We start from the raw sequence: 19,949 nt of genomic DNA on the forward strand, positions 1-19,949 counted from the left end.
TCAGAATTTATTCTTTGGTTTCACATTCAGTCTCATATTTTCTGAAAGAAATTTCTCTTGAACTGATGATTTAGGTCTTTGATGAAGAATGAAATAAGATTATTTTTTGCGTATTTATTGTGTCATATGAAAACACTGACTGAATATGAAGACCTAATTTCTGCATTGTAGCATTCAGTTGTGAAATATAATGAAAACAGGTCATATTTCTGTTTGGGCAATTGTAAAAGCGCTTGTGTCGGAACGTAAATCTTGGATATCAAATGCCATCCAATGCCGTAAATATTAGATCATAGAGATGAGTACTATTAATATTTTAACTACCTCTGATAAGAAGATAGTCTTTCATATCACTTCTTTTTTACTTCTGCAAACATTTCATACTTTGAGAATGGAAAAATGTTTTAACAAGATAGGGCTCTAGGCTTATTTCATGTTTCGAGTAATGAAAACACTCCTGAATTGAACTTTATTTTTTCTGTCATTATTGCTATTGATTTCTGCAAGTTGATTACCACAACTCATATTCACTGGCCTGCGCTGCGATATACGTTAGGTTGCCATGGTGATGCTTGATAGATATGCAGAGTAGATAATGCGTGCATATTGGCCGATAAAAACAGTTTGATTTAATAGCCGTGTGTGGACTTACAAATAATATCGCGTTTGCCAATAATCTTGTGGGTTACATTGTACGAAGCAAGAATTAGTCCATAAATTAAGGCTTCATGGAACAACAAAATCTCTTCTACGCTTAATTGAGATTTATTCTTGTATATCCTTAGTTGGCTGCGACTATTGACTACTGTGACGAAATGACTCATCCGCGATTAATGGGATTGAAATGAGGATAATCGCAACACAAAAACGGCAGGTGTTCGCCGAAATAAATCAATTCCAGTAGAGTTCTCATATTCCTATTGTGTGAGAAATTGATCTCTTGACTGTGTGATTGATACCTAGATAAAGTGGTTCTACATAGGCATTGATATTGAGAATTTGTCACTGACCATAGGTGGAGACAATCAGTGATGCAGCCAATGCTTCGTGGGTAATCGTGTGACATCAAGGTTCATATCACGTAGCATCAAACTTTGCAGTGTAAGCATTGAACAAACATGTATCATCGGGAGATATTAAGATACGTTGGCACTGGTCATGTTACAGGATATTTATTATTTTGGAAGTAGGGTTGGATAAAAGTGATGGAAATGTGTATTGATGATTTATTCAAACATGAAACTCATACAAAAGGAAAGTTGATCACAGCGTGGAAATGATGTTGATACTGTAACAACAGGTTTAGTATGTCAGTTTGAAATTAAGTAAGCATATGTATTGTAAATGTTATTGCATCAATTTTAATGCACAAACTAATAATGGACATTGAAATTTTATATTTTGTCATAATGGGAGTAACGACATTAATTTCCTATGTTCTACCTTTATTTATTTAGGATAATGATAGTATTGATTTATATTGGCAACAGTATTGCAGGGTGTAGTTTATGGATTCTATATAATGGAATCTAGGAGATATTGACACTGTTTAATTCTATTCACTATGCTCATGTAGATCATGATAAGATATTGGAAAATCTAACAAATCAGAGTGCCTGACAGCGATGGGGAAGAACGTGAAATGTATTTCGCTACTGTGTTAATTATTAATATAATGGGTTTGCAGGATAGTCAATAAGTTTCAGTAGTATGTTAGCTCTTTCATGCCCAAAAACAACATACGTGTGTAGGAACAGACCGTAGTGCATTGATTAATAAAGTCAGGACATTTTGTGTTAAAAGAAGCAGATTGATGTTTGAAGCATTTTATCATGCTTGTGTTGGTGCCATTCATTCCATACCACTTACCTACAATAAGGTATTGCCATATCAGTGCCCATATGCAATGTGGAACTGCACAGTAGTCACTTTAAGTAAATTATCAGCTGGTAGATTCTGCCTTTGGGGAAGAAGAGGGGAATACATTTAACGGAACTGCAAGAGGATTATGCTGGCTGTCAACAGCTTTAATCCATTATTGAGCTCGGCACTCGGTCTGTTTGGGTATCTGTACTAGCACTTACCTCCTCTCCCCAGGGGTAATATGTGCTATTAAAGAGAAAGCTGTATCAGCGATTGAAAAAAAAACCTATAGCAGATGGCGATATTGACGAATGTTTATTTCCGCCATGAAGGTGATGGATGGGCATATCATGAGATGCATATTTCGGCATTATGATATTGAACGCAATCGAAATGTATCGGTGTATGTGAGCGATTGAATCTGACAAGCTCAGCTTGTAAGTTGACACAGGGCTATTGAGTGAAATATATTCATGGTGCTGTATTCCTGTTGCAACTGACAAACCGAGTGTAAGATTTGATGTTGTGGACTCCCTGGCTTGTCCTGACTGAGCGTTGTTGATGCTTCAAGATGGTGTGTGTCAGAGGAGTATAGTAGTTTTAGTACTATACGCTGGTTCAAGGTTATCTTGCACTGGGCATTAACAAGCCAGTGATTCCTCCCCGTAAAGTAAGATTGATGGAAGCAGATTACGGGTTGTTGGTGTGTAAGAAGGAAAATAAATTGATAGATTATTGAAAGACACAATTGCAATATACGATGAAGTTAGAGAAAGGGATCGTAGTTATTGATGTTTGCGTGTTGGAGGGGCACAGCACGCTGACATTCAAAGGCTCAAATAAAACAGGAAAAAATTGTAAATGGAGAGTGTGATTTGTTATTGGGTATATGGCATTGTAAACTCTGGCGTTCAATTGAATGTTATTGATAGAATTCTTGGATTCTACCAGGAAGCAGGTTAAATATAAACCGAAATGAGGTTAAGATATTAAATTTGATGTGTAGCAGGAAAATTCTGGGAATTGATAAAAATGTTGTCAATTACTGTGAAGTGACATTGATGTACATCTTGGAATGACAAGTGGTGGGGCACCATTGATATGGCAATTCAATTACATAGACGTTTACGCTGGTCACGAGTTGTAACTGTAGCCTTGATCAGCCACACTTGGTGGTGAGTGCTTGCTTTCTGTTAGAGGCAGATACATTACTGTCTTAAGTTCCCCTTAATGGCCTTCTTCATGGTAGATTCACATTTTCAAAAGTTTTATTTACTGGATTATGGAGTTCTCTTCTGATGGTTCTGTATATTTTGAAGAATTTATGACAGTGCACTCTGTGACAGACAAAACCAGCTGCTTTAGTATGCCTAAAGTAGAGTTGTATGAAAGGTAGGTATTTAAGTCTTAAACCCTTCTGCAACAGTTAGTCTTTTGGATAACTTTATTGTAGTCTAAGTTTTCTGATAACCGTTCCTTCAGTTTTGTGAATCAGCAACTTTATGACTGGCTGAGTGTTCTTCAGTCTAAATTTACTATGTTCAAAACAGTCATGCATTGTATCGATCAGTTCTGATAAGGTTGATGAAGTAGCTGACGGTTCCTGCTGTTGTTAAAGAATATTGAATTATTATGTTGTAAATACATATATACTCGTGACAGGAGAAATTAGTCCCCATGAAACTGCAGCATCCACAGTAAAACGTCGTCCCCATCTGCCAAGGGTTTGAGTCGTTCCAGGACAATAGCAGATAGAGTTAATCGCAAAGCTGCAACATCAGTTGCAGTTATTGTAATAAGTACGCAGCTATGGCCATCACTGTGTAAACCTATATATGATGTTATTGGCCAGTATGATATTTTGCGTTATATTGCACCGTAACGATTTATGTCGGCCATTACTCCTTGCCCTACCCACAGAATATAGTCATCAACTTCAAGGGGATTGACCATGAATCATTACGGGCCGCTGTAGACAAAATAATGACTGGACGTATATCATTTGTGAAAATTGATTGACCTCTCGGATATCGGTATTGATTGGGCAAACAGGATACCAACGATGCCTTATCTTCAAGCGGCCCGGTAGGTAGTGCAGAGTGATGCTGTTAGTTGTGTTGTTTGTCATATTGAGAGATTAGGGCAGCTGGGTGAGATTTGCCACTTTCAATATCGTTGCCTTCATGGTTTATTTCATAGGTAACGTCTTTATGCTGGTTATTTGTACGTGTTTGTCAATCCGAAAGTGATGCAATTGTTACCAAGGCAATTACTGCCTTATTGCCAGTTTCAGTATCAATTCTTTGATGGTTTGTTGTCCGTCAAGTTGCATCTGTCTAGTTTTCGTGGTGTTCTAGTGAGAAAGAAGTGAAACTAATCATTGTAGTTGCCTCCTTTACAATTGCGGTGGACGCTTGGTGGCTTTGATAATGTCTTTTTGAATGCCATCAGCATTTTTTCATACACTTAGCAGATACAATCCCCATGGGTTAAAAAATGTCTTGGTGAAACAAGCTGAAGTATTAGTTGAAGTTGAGTGACGAGAACAAAGCATAGGGAATATATATATATATATATATATATATATATATATATATATATATATATATATATAATTCTTGTCATTTGCATGAAGAAAAATGTGGCCTCAACTTTGATTTTAGAATGCCAATTTAGTTCATCTATTTTACAAATCCCTGTAGTTTTCACCTCTGCAGAATATATCATTGTGTTCAGTTTTTATCCCGAAAGCATGGTCAGTGACACATTTGTGTTCACCCTGAAGAGGCATGGGTATCATGAGTTATGTCCCTTGCTTGTTCCAGAATCCAGTGATCCTTGGTAGAATCTGAGTTTCTACATGATTAGAGTATGCTAGTATGCTAGTAGCTCATTAAACCTCAAGCTGACATGATGTGGGAAAGGGAAGGGAAGGTAGGGTAGTCGAGTGGCTAAAGCATTTGCTTGTCACACCAAAGACCCGAGTTTGATTCCCCACATAGGTACAATGTGTGCAGCCCATTTCTTGTGCCCCTGCCATGATATTGCTGGAATATTGATGAAGCGGTGTGAAATTAACCTCACATCCATGCTCAGCACCTAGCTTCAGTGTTACATTGTATGATCCATGTACCTCCATTGCTATATTTTATGCTCATTGAAAGATGGAATATATGTCATGGCCTCTCATTATCACTGCTTCAGTGCTGACTGTAGATATGCTCCTTTTGGTTTTAGAAACATGTTCAAAATGAATGATAAATTATTTGGGTTTATTAATCTGAATTTCATGATATCAACACAGAATTGTTTTATTAATGTGCTGATATGGCACTGATTATGAGGTTGAGTAATTGCACTAATCTCAGAAATCTTTGCAATGGTTTGAATTATTTTGCTAATTATGATGTACTGCTTTTTATGAACTGTATATTCTGTTCTTTGTCAGTTTCAAAATACTGCCCTCAATTATACCTGTCACAAGAAGTAGGGGGATATCAGATTGATAAAATACAAATGATGAAGTCAAGGAGGAAACAGATGATAAAAAGAAATTAAGGGGAAATTTGACAATTTATTAAATTCCTTTGAAAATGTTACATCAGTATGGTTACGTATTTCTTTTTCTCATATGCACTGGCATTGGTTGGTGATATGCTTGCAAAATGGAATATCCCCTAAGTTTTTGAATGGCCTATATGTTGAAATTGTATTCTCTTACTATCAGAATATATGAGGTTGCATTTTGGACAGGCATTTGAATGTGACAAAGTTTTCTGTGAAACATTGAGGACAGCATGCGCTGACATGATTGGTCACAATGTCACCTAACACATGACTGGACACTCCCGAAGTCAACCTTCAAATATTCCTGTGTTGTGATAAGGTGCAGAATGACATGTTGACAGAATTTTTGAAGTGACATTTCCAATCGGAGTACATCCTAATCAATCAGTTGTACGAGGTACTGTTTGTACACAAAACAAACTTGTGTTGACAGTTTTGATGCAAGTACCTTGTATGTTTCTTATAACAAGGGTTTCACAACTCGCCATGGTGTCAGGCAAGTTTTTTTTGTTTTCATGTATGTTTTAAAAAATGGGTCAAAACAAAATGGCATTAGTGGAGTCCTGATTTATTGGGTTAGTTTTTAAATGTAAGATGTTTCAATGTTCAGTTAAGAAGTATAGATGATATTTATGGGCAAGTTAAGAATGCTAAAATAATTACCTTCGTTAGAAACAAGTCTTTCCCTCAAACAAAAAGCATTAACCTTATTTGTGGCCTTGTTTTCACATTCTACCATGCCTTCAATAAATACTGGATTGTGATTGGTTAATTAAAATCATTCAGAGATCTATAATCACATTATATACCTCTGATTTTCCAATACATTATGTTTATGTCCTCCATATCATCTGGTTACTTAATGCTTTCATCAGTTCTCTTGTAAGCCTCCTTAGTTATTATGGCCCAGTTTGAATACTCGTTATTAAATGTGGCTTAATTATTCTGGAAAATGAAACTCATTAACACGACCAAATAGTAGTTACACTGACGTTACACATTTACACTGACAGTTGAAGTTTCTATCCTCAGAAATCTGCTATCAGTACATTCATGTTCATTTATGTTTTATATGTCCTGTTCAATTAATCATTTAAAAAATACAAAAGGTTTTAAGCACGAGGCATGCAAATTCTTTTCCTGTGACATACTTTAACAGTGTTTTACAGAATATGTACATCGGATGGTTTATCACAGTATGTGACTAGCTTGTATCCTTTGTGATTTCAAACACTCTGCTGTCTAAGAAAGATATTAGATCAGTTCAAATGATCCTTTATGAATTGAAATTGCAAGATTAAAGTCAACTTGGAATGGTATATTATTTTGTGAGTATCTGGACCTGAGGTAGCTGGTGCAGAAGACTGGTGACATCATCATTAGTCAGGACCTAGCAGCACATCCTTCATTATCGTTACGTGGTCACATGGTCACACGAACATATAAGGGAACACATACTCATTCCGGCCGGTGTTTGTCATGAGTCGTTCATACCAGACGAGAAAAAACAGCGATTCTTGCTGGTCACAGGCCTGTAATGGCTTGCCATCTTACTAGATGCGTAATCGGCTCTCAAGACGTAGAAAAGCCCTGCATGCATGTGTCATAGGAGATTCTGCCAGATTAATCATTTATACATGTCAAAAGTTTGTCTTGTCCAATAAATGTTTTGTGATACGTCCCTCTGATGTAGAGGAGATAAAAGGTCAGCGTACGCCATATTTGGCTTGCAGGGGGATTGAAGGTGTCATGTATGTACACTCAAAGACACGCTCATATCTTCCGAAGAATTGAATTCTGGTCCTCAGGACCATTCAATCACAGCCCAGGGATCTCAACTTGTTCAATGCTATCGAGCTTTCAAAAAACATTGCTGAGTTTTTTTGCCTAAATCTGATACTTATACTTTGAAGATGAAAACTTGGGATGTCAGTTCAGGTGATAATTTTGTGCCAGTTTGTTTATGTAATCACAAAGATTGGCTCCCTAAGTCAGTTGCTTGTTCAGCTGAGATGTCCTTTTTAAATTGAACCTTCGAGATTTGAAGTTTTCTTTGGTATTATTTGTGATTTTGAAGATGTGAAATTTAAGCTATTTTGCCCGGAGTAAAAGTTTGCGTAATTATATCTTTATGAGATAGGCTTTGATGCTTAATGTATTCATTAGTCTCTTTGAAGTAAGTCATGCAATATTTATTGTTTGAGTAATGAATTACGTGAAATCAGGCAGAATTCTGTGCAAGGCAAAGATTAAAAGCTGATCTTACTTTCAATTTGCAATGAAAAACATGAGAAAACTTTTGAAATAGCAAACCAATAAGAAAAGCCTTAAAAATATTTCAAAGAACTTTGTGTTCTTGGATACAGAATTCCCAGCACCCATACATGGAAATAATGGTAAAGAGCTGATAAGTACAGTTTGTAAGAAGGTGTAGAATAGCTAGGACTGTTTCCATGGCATCGTTGTGTTGAACTGTTCTCATGGTCGGTTGACATATCAGAAATAATATTGGTAGAGCTTGGTCAGAATGGATGATAGTTTATTAGCTGAACATTTGGTTGAAACTGATTATTTAGTTGGTCTTTGTGTACTTGCAACAACACATGCAGACTTCTATTAGATGTAGATTTCTCTATCACAGAAGCCATTGTGAAATGGACTAATTATGGCACCCTGCATGTAAGTGACAGCACGATGGGTCGACAGGGAGGTCGTTGGGACGGTAGCTGCCTGCGCCCTGCTGATCGCTACGACAGATTTGAAGTGGCACGTTACTGATGGCAAACACAGGCTTTGACGAAATCTATTAATGGTGCTATTGATTGAAGCTATTATTGTTCACCACAGCCTCTCGGAATAAGAATGAATAGATGACCTTTGAGAAGGGGGTATATCGCAATCTGAACGCGACCAACCAATCGAACGATGATCGCTTTGTCTGAAAAAGAAAACAGCTTAGCTCTGATTCTATGACATCACCACCCTAGCTCTCTCTCTCCCTCCCCCTCCCTTGATTTTGTGGAAATTGGTTGTGGAAGGGAGGCTTTGTGTAGTGTTTGATTGTGTAGCGTGATATACAGGACTGAATGGCAGGGATAAGATAACAGAGGCCGGCCTCGCTGGCTGCAGAGCCTGACAGATGGCCCTTGTTTACTCACCACACAAAGGACCTGGCCTGATCCCTACCTTCTGACGATTGGTAACTTATCTTTTGTGAAATGAAACAATGTTTTCTCTACATATCATGCATATGCTTAGATAGTCCCCTGGAGACCGACCTGCAAGCACGGTTGATATTACCGTCATATATCAATGCATTTTGGAATTAAGATTAAAGTAAGCGCAGAGCATTTGAGCTATAGGGAAATCTGGCAGTCCGTGATCGCTGAGAATGTAAAACTGTATTGATCCTAAGTGTTTCTGACACATCCTCGCAATCATTTCCTTTGTTTAATACTAGCAAATCTACGCAGGACCCTGCATTTTAAGTGATTCATTTAAAATGCTTTTTGCATCAAAGCCGGAAAGGCGCTGGCAGAATTTCTTAGTCAAGATTAATTCGTTTCAGAGTCGATTGACATAATCTTAGTTAATTAGGGCCTATTTCTCTGCGCCATTCAAACAGTGGAAAGGGGAATTTCTCGTTTTAATTCCTGCACTGAGGATAGAATAGAATATGATAAAATATTTGGTTCTGCTACGTCGTGGAACAGAGAACAATGGCCATATTGGAAGTTAGGACATCTTTGAGCCTCTTGGTTTTCTTGAAGAAATTGGAAGTTTTAGGTGTATTTCTTTCTTTAATAATATGGGCACTGCTGGTGTCATTTTTGAAAAACAGGAAAAAATTGTGTCATTTGCAGACGCATTTGTAATTTGAATGCTTATCATTGCTCTTGCTTGGACAATTTATTTTGTGTTATTTTAAAAATATAACATCACTAAATGCTTCTGAAAATTAAGTTAGTTTTCAGGGGAAAATGTTTGCATGTTGTAGTTTCAGAAACTGCTGTGTTTGTAAATCCATGTAATCAAACCGTTTCCAATCATATTATTGGGAAACATGGAATTTAAGATATTTTGCATCTGTGTATAAATTCTTGAACACTTGCATGAACATGGGTTGGTAGATCACTTGCAGTACTTGTTAGTGTTATTGTATGGATCTTACTGGACTGAAGAGTATTTTACTAGGCTCTTGCTTTGTATGAATAGCTGAATCAGACTTTGTAGTTAAGATAATTTGTCTGACATCAGAGATCGTGTCAGTAAGAAATGACAGGTTTGAAACACAGTATTTTGATCATAATGCAAGAAAATGTTTGACTTGACATAAATTTAGTGCAAAAAGTTCATACGCGTGTTAACTTGACTTCAAGTGAAATTTCTTACAATGGAAGGGAGATAACTCTTGACTGGCTCTGATTCAGGTCAGTGTTGGTGGGTTAAATGATTGATTGAACTTTCTTTCAGTTTATGTAACATCAAAAATATGTTTTTATATTTATTTCAAACTGGCTTTAATATTAATCTACACAAATAGATCTTGGGACAATCAAAAAGTACTTGCAGTCATATGTTGTTCAGGTGACTATCAGAAAGTATTGAAGTGAGTTCTTTGCATGATGACCGTCTATATCTCCCTTGTTGTTGTTTTCATATTTTTTATTCCATTAGCAAAGGTGTGACAGAGAGACATAGATTACAAAGGCCAAGTTGCCCTTATCTTGTATTGATTTGTGCAGTTATCTGGTTGTAAACTTTGATTGATTAGGTGAGTGGATAGTGAAATCTTGTCAACTTGTCGCAACCAATATGCCAGCCCTCTTGCCCTGTATCCTGATAAGAATGCAGGATTTGTGAATTTTTCTGCGAGCATGTGAAGTTGAATTTTGTTGTCGTTTGCAACTGTTATTGATCTATCAATCAAGATCAGTGATGAAGGTTTTCACCGGATCCCAAATTAAACTGATCTGTCAAACTATAACTGACCAGAAAAATAGATAAAGAATTAGTGAGAAGCAAAACTGTATGCATAACTACTCAAGCATGATAAATCATAATTTGACAGTTTAAAGAAACACTTCAGTTTTGTTAGTGAAAGAAACGATACTTCATCAAATCTATCAGAAATTTGATCATGCTAGATCCATCTCGATGTCATCTGTATAATCTCCAATCTTTTTTCACATCAGTTTGACATTTTCTTGAATATTTCACCTGGGAATATTATCTGTTTGAGAACACTTTATTTCAGATCTAGCTTTCATTTAATTTGGATTTCAAATTCCCTCTATTTACCATTTCTCATTTCTTAAATATTGGATTTGGTAATGTGCTTGGCTGAAATGTGAAAGAAAAGGGGAAGTATACTAATATTAATTCTCATCATCCATCACACAATGTAAAACAATAACGTGAATCTAGCGAATTATATGTTTAATATTCCTCCATGCCTGCAAAACATTACTGCAAAAAAGAAAAGTTCAAATAATATTGATACGACAGTATGGACATTGTGTTACAAAAACAATCAAGTTGCTTTGTAAGAGAATAACAATTAATAGAAGAGAGATCTATGACAGTGTTTTCAAAGCAGAGAGTTACCTATCTGTGACAATATGCTTGAAGCTAAGGGAGATTATTAGATCAGTTACATACACCAGTGACTGGATAGAGGTGTGAAATGTCTTATCGACTGTGTAGCCATTGATGCAGGTCTTGGAGATGACTTCATCTGCCTGGAGTAATGTATATTTAATTGTTCTCAACTGCCAGCTATGTTTCTGCTTTTAAGTAGCATAAACTAGCGTAATTCTAGCATCTGCCTTGTTTGAAGTTTTAATTCTGTGATGGCTGATAGATTACTTTGTCCCTGCTTTATGTTCAGATAATGTCATCATATATATTGACATTAACTTGTAATATCCATAGATTGTAATCATCCAAACAGGAAATCATCTCAAATGCCTATCAATATTTCATGATTGTAGTTTGGGGAATATTTGTAAGAATTTTCAGTACTACTTTTTAATCCTGCTGTCTCATTACAGTATTAATGTGAACGGTTAATATCGATTTGTGGGTTGATTGCTGTGTATATTTGGTTAGTGATAATGTCCATCTTTGTCGGGTGCTTGGCTGTGGGACAGCGATCATGGTACACTGGCGTGATATGAGGCTGGTGTTGTAATCAGACTACAGCAACAGCAGTAGCGGGTGGGGACACATATCTATATCACCATATTGAAGCCATGCCATAGGTGCTGTGGTTACCATAGATGGATTGCTAGATTTATATCCCCAGTCGTGTTGGTCTTAGGTCGACTTTTGTCTTGTAGCTGAGAACTGGCAGATGGCCGTGGCAATGCAAAATATGGCTTGGCTTCGGAAATCTGTCGATGTACATTCAATATGTCGTACGTGGTATTGAGGTGGAAAGTCGTTCTGCAGTTTATATGTGTAGTTTAAAGTGTTTTTATTTTTTAAAGAATTTATGGCATGTATTTCTAAGTATTTTATGTTGTCATATGTGATGGTTTCTGATGATTGTGGGCTATATGTTTTGGGTGGTAAGTGCTGAAGTCAGAGGTCAGTGCTGATTACAGGTGTGTTTTTAATGTTTTAGTTGGTCATTCAACAGCATTTCTCACCTTTCTGGATCACTGCTGTCACCAATCCCTCCTCTCTTGGTGCATTTAAGGGAGAACATTGTTTCTTGAATTCTGAAGTTTTTGAAGTTAAAAGTTATTTAAGTTTTTTACATAATTTTTGCCTGCATTACTGATGATGTTTGTGTCTGTTTCAGGAGAATGATTCAGAGGTCTCTGATGCACAATAACCAACCCTCTGCTTCACAATGATGGAAATAGAGACTGCTACCTGCCTGCCCACTAGTGAGAAGCTTACTGCACACGATAGCCTGTCCTTGAACGCGCTCGCCCAGCACACCTCCGTCTCCCTCACTTCTGCCTTGCACCATTCATCAGTCTTAGAAAGCAGAAGCGTACCCAACAGCAAGATGATTGTGGAATCTTCCAGCCACGAGTCAGAGCCAGCTGTAGCTCAGCCCCTGTCCCCAGAATCCCACCAGCTCCAAGAAGAGGCAGCAGACATGACCGGCAACATGGTCAAACCATCCACTGACGATGTCATCACCACAAGCAATAACCTACAACAGTCTGACGAATCTGGGGAGAGCTCATCCTTGTCCCCTCCTGAAGTCGGACACCCTGCAACCACTGACCTTGAGACAGGATGCAGCAACAGCCCTCAGTCCATAGAGAGTTGCCCCGAGCGACCAAGGTCAAGGCGAAAACCTACATTAGAAGATATTGTCCGACGTATGAAGACTTCCGAGACGTACTGCAGTGATGACAGTGAGGAGGAAATGATGAACGGCTCGCTGACAATCGACATGGCTCGTGGGGGAGCGGACGAGGTTGATGGTGGCTCCACAGATATGAGTTGCCAGGATATGGATGTGAAGGAGGGCGATCACTCCCTGCGTCTATCAGAAACTCCCTCTGTGGAACTGGACGGTGAAGAAGTACATCACCGGCCACCCAATGGGCTGCAACATCATCTTCCTCCCCACGTCATTGACAATCTGGAGCACCAGAAAGAAAACCAGCCCCTCCCGCCTGGAAACATAGGCGGGATGCCTTCCACTATGCCCATGGCTTCCAATATCAGTGAAACTGCTTATTCCCCACATGTGTACGCAGCTTCCAAAATAAACAACTGGTTCCACGGGTCCTTCAACGGTCTGCCCCTCTTTCCATTCCCACCAAGTCCCATGGATCATAGCTTGGCCAGAAAGTATCTTCCATTCGAAACCAAATTAGCTGCTGAGGTGGAGAAAGACTATTTGAAGTGCCAGTTCTGTGAGAGAACATTTCGTCGCCAGAAGAACCTGGAAAATCATATCGAGAACACTCACCATGGCAAGGGTCCTGTTCGACGAGCACGCTCAGAGAACGGGAATGACATGTACTTCAAGTGTACCCACTGTCCCTACACTACAAAGCATCAGAGCAATCTCTATGTTCATCTAAGAATACATACAGGTACGTATACTGGTTGAGTTCAATGTTGTTGGGTAGATAGGTTGTACCTTGAAACAATGATATCCTTTCTGGTTTCCCTTCGGTGAGCAAAGCACTATAGTCAGTGAGAAGTTGCCAAGAGAGTCTCAGTCTTTGTATCTCTTATTCTCTCTCTCTCGCGTGCACACACGCACATGCACATGCACACACACACATGCACATGCATGCACACACACATGCACACGCACACACACACACACACACACACACACATTGATATTTGATAAATTCTGTATTAGTCATAGAATTCATGACCTGTTGCGGTGATGAATGTAATTCCATGTGTTTCCCAAATTTGGATGGTCTTTTGCTTGGTTTTGTGACCATATTAGGAATATTTTGTGTCACTGTGCTTGTTGTGCTATTTATTAACATGAGTATGCACAGGTGACTCTTTCCAAGTTATGTCTCCAAACTACAAATAAACACATTCTTGTTCCGCTAATCTTAAAGTTGCTGAAATAGTTTGAGTTGTATATTTTGTGTTTGTTTATGAACTGCTGATGCAGCAGTTTCTCCCCCTCGTCTCTCCCGACAACCATGTCGGTATTCCCTTCACTGCTTCTGTTTGTCAGCCATGTTTGTGGACCGTGCATGTTTCCCCATCACCGGCTCATACCTACCTGTGAAAAGTAAATTATTTTGTCCTATTTTCCAACTTTCTCCTAAATATCCGAACAAACAAACATTGAAATATTTGACTTTTTGTTTTTAATTTTTTTCACTACATTCTTTGTTATTTGACCTGCCTCGCTGTCGGGAAAGTTAGCCAACTTATACAGATGTTTTACTGAGGTGGCATCCTCAAGATTTAAAAGAAACGATTTGTGGAAATAAGCGTGTACTTATTTGAAGAAGTTAGTTGATCTTAATTGTGTAAGATAAACAGAGGTGAAGTTTGTATGAAGAGGTGTCTGCATTTCTTGCTGTTTCGGATATCATGGTAGCAAGTCGTGATTGAAATAGATGTAGAATATTTGCTGTATTTATTTGCTCCACTCACTCCTCCGGAAATGTTGTAGTCTTGTTAGACGCCATGCTGAGTATCCCAGGAATTAGGGAACTCAGAATATATACTACTCCAAAATAAATACAGAACACCTGATTCTTTCATGTTGCTGTTTATTCAGTCATGTTATCACTATATTTCTTTCAAAATATTTAGCAGTATTCACTGATTTGGAGTACTGTGTTAAGACAAAAAGATGGCCTTTGAGATAAGTTTTCTTTTATATTACTATGTTTAGGATGTTTACATTGATGGGAGGTTGAGTAGCCTTGTGAAAGGTCTAGGTTTGAATCCTCATATGTGTACAATGTGTGGTTTGATCGGCTGTGATATTGTTGGGATGTTGTTAGAAGCGTTGTAAGACTAAACTTTGTCACGCTATTAACATCAACACGGATGATCATCTCTTCAATACTTTCTGTGCTTGGTCTGTGGTTTCTGTTCTGGCAGAGCTTGGATATCTGTGGTTTCTGTTCTGGCTGAGCTTGGATATCTGTGGTTTCTATTCTGGCAGAGCTTAGATATCTGTGGTTTCTGTTCTGGCAGAGCTTGGATATCTGTGGTTTCTGTTCTGGCAGAGCTTGGATATCTGTGGTTTCTGTTCTGGCAGAGCTTGGATATCTGTGGTTTCTATTCTGGCAGAGCTTAGATATCTGTGGTTTCTGTTCTGGCAGAGCTTGGATATCTGTGGTTTCTGTTCTGGCAGAGCTTGGATATCTGTGGTTTCTATTCTGGCAGAGCTTAGATATCTGTGGTTTCTGTTCTGGCAGAGCTTGGATATCTGTGGTTTCTGTTCTGGCAGAGCTTGGATATCTGTGGTTTCTGTTTTGGAAGGGCTTAGATATCTGTGGTTTCTGTTCTGGCAGAGCTTAGATATCTGTGGTTTCTGTGCTGGCAGAGCTTGGATATCTGTGGTTTCTGTTCTGGCAGAGCTTATATATATGTGGTTTCTGTGCTGGCAGAGCTTGGATATCTGTGGTTTCTATTCTGGCAGAGCTTAGATATCTGTGGTTTCTGTTCTGGCAGAGCTTGGATCTCTGTGGTTTCTGTTCTGGCAGAGCTTATATATATGTGGTTTCTGTTCTGGCAGAGCTTGGATATCTGTGGTTTCTGTTCTGGCAGAGCTTGGATATCTGTGGTTTCTGTTCTGGCAGAGCTTAGATATCTGTGGTTTCTGTTTTGGCTGAGCTTGGATCTCTGTGGTTTCTGTTCTGGCAGAGCTTATATATATGTGGTTTCTGTGCTGGCAGAGCTTGGATATCTGTGGTTTCTGTGCAGGGAGAGCTTGGATCTCTGTGGTTTCTGTTCTGGCAGAGCTTATATATATGTGGTTTCTGTGCTGGCAGAGCTTAGATATCTGATTGTGAAAGAAATTTAAGACTTGAGTTTCTCATCCAGTAAATGAGTTTTGTTAAAAGCAGCTTTGATAGTATTCCACTTATCACCTGTCTTTTTACCTTTCTATTTATATGTTTGTCTTTCTCCCCAGGTGAACGACCCTACATCTGTGGAGCCTGTGGAGTTCAATACAGTCAGAGTCACAGCCTCAAGAGTCACATCATCAACAAACACGATGGCATCATGTCCTACTACATCAAGGAGAAGCGAACTCGGTCCCCTCGTGGCATGGGGTACATGGCCACCCAGGTGCTCCCAGAGTCACCCATGTTCAAGATGCCCACTCCTCCAATCATGTCTCCCCACATGAACCAGCAAGCCAACATAGATCTCGCTGCCAAAACCATGGAAATAGCCAAGAGTGCTATAGAGAATATGGTATCTCAGCCCCTTCCCATTAACAAGTCTAGTCCACACATCTCAGTCAATGGGCATGCTTCACCACACTACGCTGATCTGCCACACAACCGCAGCCCGGGCTCACTGCCCCAAACTCCGGGGAACGGCCATGTGCCCACCAGTCACCCCACGACCCCGGCGTTCCCCACCAGCACACCGTCACAGATCAACAACCTTCTGGAAGAATCCTGCGGAGCCATCGACCTTAGCAAGAAGACAAGCTTGAAGGAGCACATGTTCAACTCAATCCATGATAAATACAACCGCTTCCACGATAAGGCCACATGCAGCAACTGCATGCATGGCGCCAAACTGCGAATGCTGCGTCTGAACGTCGTACGCATGTTGAGCATCCTGGTTCCAAATTTGAATTTTGAGGAGAAGGGAATCAGTGCGGACAGCGACTCTGTTGATGAATTGTTGCAGGATGTCATCGAGAGCAACACTCACGAGGAGGATATGGCAGAGTAGCTCTATGCTGGGAGATATGCATGGAGGGTATGGAACGGGAAGTTCAGATGATGTACTCGATCTGCAATGACCTGATAGACTTGTTGATGGTTTAGACTCTGTTTGATAACCAGATTGGCATGGAGCTACCGTTTAAGGTCAAGCATTAGCAGTCTCTTGTTCCTTTCTGACTCATCACATAGACATTTCAGAGCTGGTAACGTGCAAGTCGGACTCTTCGATTAAAGGATGTCTTGGTATTTTGGACTTTCGCTAAAGATCAAATCAAGTGCTGAATATTTTACAAAAAACTGTCTCCAAAGGGCGCATTGGTTTTGATGTGCTTCGACCTTGGTGCATGAGCTTCTCCTATTGGAGAGAGTGCAATACCATTTGGGTTATCACACCACAATCCATCAGATGTAGCTACCAAACAGTCAAGTCTCATCGTTCGCTGAAGACGCTGTTTGTCTTGGCGACACACATATCCAACAGCCATATCTCAAACATGTAATAATCTCAGTATATATCTCATTGTGTCATCTATATATATATATATATTATATATATATTGTGTGTGTTTGGTTTTGAACACACATTCTCGTCACAAGACTTGGACCAAGATTGAGTATTTTGATAGTGCCAGAGTATTAGAGATATTTTGGACATAAACATATCCATTCCTTTGTTTCTTGGCTTTTAGGCCGACCAAGGTTTGTCAAACTACTTGTTGCCATGACAACTGTTATTCACCAATCCAAATCATCATCATTGTTTTCTTCATCCAACCAGCGCGAGGCATTCCTGTTTGTCATCCAATCAGAATTCAGAACCATACTAGATGCTTGAAGCATTCCATTTGACCTTGCACAAAACCAAAGTTGTAAATGTTGGAACCCAAAATCCATTTATTCTATATATGAATCATGATGTATATTTCTAATTGTGGTAGGGGTGAGGCCAGCATTGTAACCTTCCCTCCTCCCCCTCTCCCCTCCCCCTCCCCCAGATGTGGATACTTTGTGCCCTTATACCCAGGAACTAACCCTGTGTACTGAATGGTTGTGAGATTAGCTTGTTAGGAGTCCTAGGTCAGTGTAGTCACCTCGTCCTGTCGTCGGTAGAACAAGTGGTAGAAGTAGCCTTGTTGAAATGTTGAAGTGTCTCTTCCTGACTTGATGAAACTTTCTGTCCTATGCTGAAGCAATAACAGAGAGGTGCAGCTGATATATCCCATTGCAAACTTAGAGAAAAATCTCTGTAAGATTTTCCTATTTAAACTGCTAGCAAAGTTAATTATATTTTTATAATCTGTGTTCGTGCCCCTGATCGGTCTTGTGTGTATATTTCTCCTATATGTCTTCCGTCTAGGAAAGGGGCCCTATCTGTGCTGAGGTTTCCATGGAGTTGACAATAGAATATCGGTTACCTAGCAACCAGGGTTGTGAGAATCCCTCTGCCTTGAGGTAATACTGCCGAGAGCAGTCTAACTTGATTACTGATGATAATGATGATAATGAAATGTGCTTATTTTGAAATTTTGATATGTGGACATAGCTTTAACTAGACAGCGTCCCTTAAAGATTTCCTCATAGTGTGTTGTCATCTACTCGTCGTGTTCGTGAAAAGGCCGACTATGCCAAAGGTCCTTGTTGACAGTTTGTCATATTTAGTGCTTAATGAATTCATAGTATTATATTTTGATGACATCCCACCTATATATCCCAATCAAGTCACATGATGGTCACATGACTTCTATTATTGTACATCATCCTGTCGTGCTAGTCGTAGTTGCACCTGCCCCGCCCCCTCCCACCCCAGTTGTACATCAGTGTCATTTTGTTATACTTTGTATTGTGTCCTGGATATGTCCCAGTGTTATTTGGTGGCCCAAATAGCGTACCGGTGCTTACTCCCATTGGTCATCTGTTGTTGAGGGTATCACGGTTGGTCACGTGGAAACAGTGCATGTCAGTATTTATTTCATTATTTTTTTCCATATAAGAGAAACTAAAAACAATCAAAACATCATTCTCATTTCACAGAATCCATTGCTACCAAATATAGTTAGGATCAAATCATGACATCCCAAATCAAAATCCAGTGAGGTTGTTATTCCGAGTTTTGGAAGCTGCCCACACCATCCCGCATCAGGATGTTTCACTATCATTCCCATCATGCAGTGGAATCTCTGCTTCCTCAACAGGGTACTGATACAAACTATCGCTTAATAATGTACAGTCTTGCACCAAATACCTTTTCCACTTGATACTCATTTCTCTTCAGTGAAAATCATTCAGTTTGTTGTGAAAGTATGAAATACTGCCAATATTTTACAATTTAGTAAACAGTCTATTTGAATATGTTTTTGATAATGTTTTAATCTTTTACAACGTAAGAGCAAATCTACTTATGTGAAGAATATGTACTTAATGCATGAAGAATGTCCACGTTCATTCTTGTGTGTAAAACCACCGAGTATTTTACCTTTCCACAGTGTTACTTAACTCCAATTTGCATTTACTGCTGATACAATACTTGCCTTTTTTCTTCTATGGTGACCAACCAGTGGCCAATTTCATTCGTCATCACGAGTTGTTATTTGTTCTTGTATATTCTGTCTTTTATTTGAAGATGTATTGAAGTTTTAGTCATATACCTTATGTTTTTGATCACGTCAGACTCAAGTTCTAGACAATGTCGTACAATGGCCAGGCCTGACACACAATGCCATTGCTACGATTGTTGGTTGTTTTTGTCTATAAATTGAGGGTTTTTTTGTTTTTTGTTTTGTGAGATACCCAGGTTAACAAAATGTAGTTGTCCGATGACTGAGTAGTGCAATTTGTTCCCACCAAAACCGGTTCATGTGTTCGTTAAAACAATCTAGTCTTTTCGTGGTCGCTGTCACCATGGCAACCACCTCATCACTGCATCAGTTTGTCATTCTGATTAGTAAGCAATTACCCCCCTTTTAAAATGCAACCTACGGTGTTGTTCCCCTTTGTATACTTCATATGGAGAGTTGTCCCCCTTTAGTTCAGATAGTATTATTCACATGGAAACTGTTCCATGATGTTCCTCACATTGTGTGTGAAAAGTCACTTTATTGACTGTGCTGTTGTAAGTATTAAATAGGAAGGCGCCATTTTTGT

The 19,949-nt window shown here is 39.0% G+C and overlaps 1 protein-coding gene across 1 annotated transcript in view; it reads left to right on the top strand.

The window, feature by feature from the left end:
• The window catches only part of LOC137261382 (uncharacterized), a 40,881-nt gene extending 23,970 nt beyond the window's left edge, over positions 1–16,911 (top strand). The window contains exons 2-3 of the mRNA XM_067799125.1: positions 12,239–13,499; positions 16,037–16,911. Of these exons, the coding sequence (XP_067655226.1) occupies positions 12,290–13,499; positions 16,037–16,815 (1,989 nt within the window). The 5' untranslated portion in view covers positions 12,239–12,289 and the 3' untranslated portion in view covers positions 16,816–16,911. The remainder of the gene's footprint in view (positions 1–12,238; positions 13,500–16,036) is intronic.
• The last annotated feature ends 3,038 nt before the right edge of the window (positions 16,912–19,949 follow it).

The sequence above is a fragment of the Haliotis asinina genome, chromosome 14 (genome assembly GCF_037392515.1).
Source record: "Haliotis asinina isolate JCU_RB_2024 chromosome 14, JCU_Hal_asi_v2, whole genome shotgun sequence".
NCBI classification, from domain to species: domain Eukaryota; kingdom Metazoa; phylum Mollusca; class Gastropoda; order Lepetellida; family Haliotidae; genus Haliotis; species Haliotis asinina.